At 37.1% G+C, this 2,500-nt stretch overlaps 1 protein-coding gene across 1 annotated transcript in view; it reads right to left on the minus strand.

The window, feature by feature from the left end:
• LOC122248570 (BOS complex subunit ncln) overlaps positions 1-2,500 on the minus strand; it is a 19,382-nt gene that overhangs the window by 1,596 nt on the left and 15,286 nt on the right. Inside the window, exon 10 of the mRNA XM_043008676.2 lies at positions 53-174. Coding sequence (XP_042864610.1) covers positions 53-174 — 122 coding nt within the window. The remainder of the gene's footprint in view (positions 1-52; positions 175-2,500) is intronic.

Genomic DNA, 2,500 nt, shown 5'->3' on the forward strand with positions numbered 1-2,500 from the left:
ATTACATAAAAATCCATAGGTTCACGTTGGCACTTCAATATTCCAGTCTTACCTAGACAATATTTGGTGAAGTGTAGAGACTAGTGGGTTATTCTTCCCCGAAAGGAGCTGTGGAGATCTTGGCTGGGAGTTCATCAAGTCCAGCCATGACTGCACACTCTCTTTTGTAACCTCCTGTTAATATGACGAATTGATCAAAAAGGATTATATTGTTATCAGCAACATATCAATTACTGCCTGATCTACTGCTATGGCTACATCTACTGTCTGTAATTCAAATGTGTAGCATATATCAAGGGTAAAATATTAAGAATACTTTGTCAGTCTGTGTCTGTCATTCAGTAAGTTAGCCAGTCTGTCCCCTACTCTACAAATAAGATTAACAAATGGAAAATAAACTGCTGGAACTGGTATGTCAGATATGTAACAGACATTTCATTTTATTTTTTTCCATTTTAACATTTATGTATTGCCTTTTCTAGCCCTTTAACCCATTCACGCCGGGGCGGAATTTCGCCTACTCCCGATAACGCCGGGAAGATTTCAAGCGCGCAACCGTTCGTGCCGGGGTGTTTTCCCGCTGCGCGCGGTCGCTCTGACGCTCGCAGAGCGTTTTTCACCCACCCTATCCTTATGGTTTGCGTGATTGCGTCTAAAGTGTAATCATGTGTAGAAAGTAGTGCTATGTTCAGAGGATGTATATCAGTCGAAAAAGATGTTATAGCACTGTTTTTTTAGTGTTATTCTATTGAACTTTTTCCATATTCTTTACTCCTATGTTGTAATACCAATGGGAAGTGGAAGCATTCTTCTAGTGAGGTAACAAACATAGTTTTTTTTTCATTTTTTTTTTTTCTTCCTAAACGAAAAGAAAGAGAATATGAACAACCATACATGTGCATACAAGTGAATGCAAGTAACAGCAATGTTTTTTCAAGTGTCATTTTCTTTTAGTGGGGCAACAAAAAGATGTTATATTTTTTTTTTTTTTTTTTTTTTTTATTCCTCGGCCAATTACAATTGATTTTACGATAGTCTTTCGACTCAGATCATCATATTCAACAAATCAGAAACAGAAATCACCATGCCGTAATCAAGATTACGTATGTACCTGAGACGTCATTCATATTACGTTATATCCCATTTTCTACTATTTAGAAGGATAAACTAAAGTAGCTAAGACAAATCAAGTATGAAAATCGAATTGTACTAAGAATAATCTATCATTCTAATGCGGACGTTTCAGCACGTCGCTACTGGCCTCCCGGCGCGCGGGCCGAAAATGTAGCACGTGCCAGGACGTCACCCGGGTCCGGGGCTTTTTTCGACCACGTGTCAGCACGTCAACCGGCGCGAATGGGTTAAATAAGAGCTCACAAAGATAGGACTAATCTTGTAGTAGAAAATAAATTGCAAATAATAAACTGAAATCCAAGTAAGTGTTCAGGCTGGAGGTCATCAAGGACTGACTTATATTCCAACTCAATGCCATGATTAGGCAATGAGAAAGACCAGGTTACCGCTATGACGCAATAAGTGTTCTTGTACAGTCAACCAGGCATGAAACGAGGATGGGTGATGGGTGAATGATCCTTCAATCTTTCCCTCCTTCTCCTACTCTCCCTCCCTTTATCTTTATCTCTCTCTTTCCATTACTATGAATGGTATGGTAAGAATATGATCTTTCATCTGGTAACATGAAGAGAAAATTATTGGGTGCTGAGATAGCTTGAAATTCCATTAATTTGTTGTGTTTCAATTCTAACTTGCCTAATTGCATTCCCACTGCTCTCAGAGCGATATTCACTTATGCTACTGCAAAGGGTGACAAAAAGAGGTTTTGTATTTTTACAAATTTTTGTGAAAAAAAAAAAAGTGTAAAAGTGTAAAATAAATGTAATTACAGTGTGTATTTACAGGCATAACCATATACAATAAAACTCCATGAATTCATAGGATGTCACATATGGTATTGGAAATATTCCTGTGACTTGATATCATAACATCCATCGTGAATGTGTTAACTTATTACCAACAACAACTTCATGGTTATAGGAAAATATTGCAATCAATAAAGATACACACACCTCATGTTGATTGGATTTTAAAATATTAAGCAATTTACGCCAGATAATTTGATATCACATCATTGGAGTATTTCCAACATGACACAAGACATCAAGTTTCGCCATATATGCACATTTTCGTTGTTCTTGTATATGCACTTTTCTCTTCACTTTATCATACACACACACACACACACAAAAAAAAAATTAATAAATTTAAAAAAATCTCCTTTTCTCACCCCTTAGAATAAGCCTCGTACCTTGAGAAATCTCTCGGCAGGAAGCTACAGGTACTTGCTATATTGAAGGTGGGAATGATATTAGGCAAACATACGCCCTTTCATGAATAGGTTCACTGAGAATATGTAATTCATTCACATAAAACTACTGACATCTACTGACTATAGGTGGCCCATATGCTAGAAAAGACTAGG

The sequence above is a fragment of the Penaeus japonicus genome, unplaced genomic scaffold, assembly GCF_977035675.1.
Source record: "Penaeus japonicus unplaced genomic scaffold, GWHDUDI00000001_assembly GWHDUDI00000006, whole genome shotgun sequence".
Taxonomy (NCBI): domain Eukaryota; kingdom Metazoa; phylum Arthropoda; class Malacostraca; order Decapoda; family Penaeidae; genus Penaeus; species Penaeus japonicus.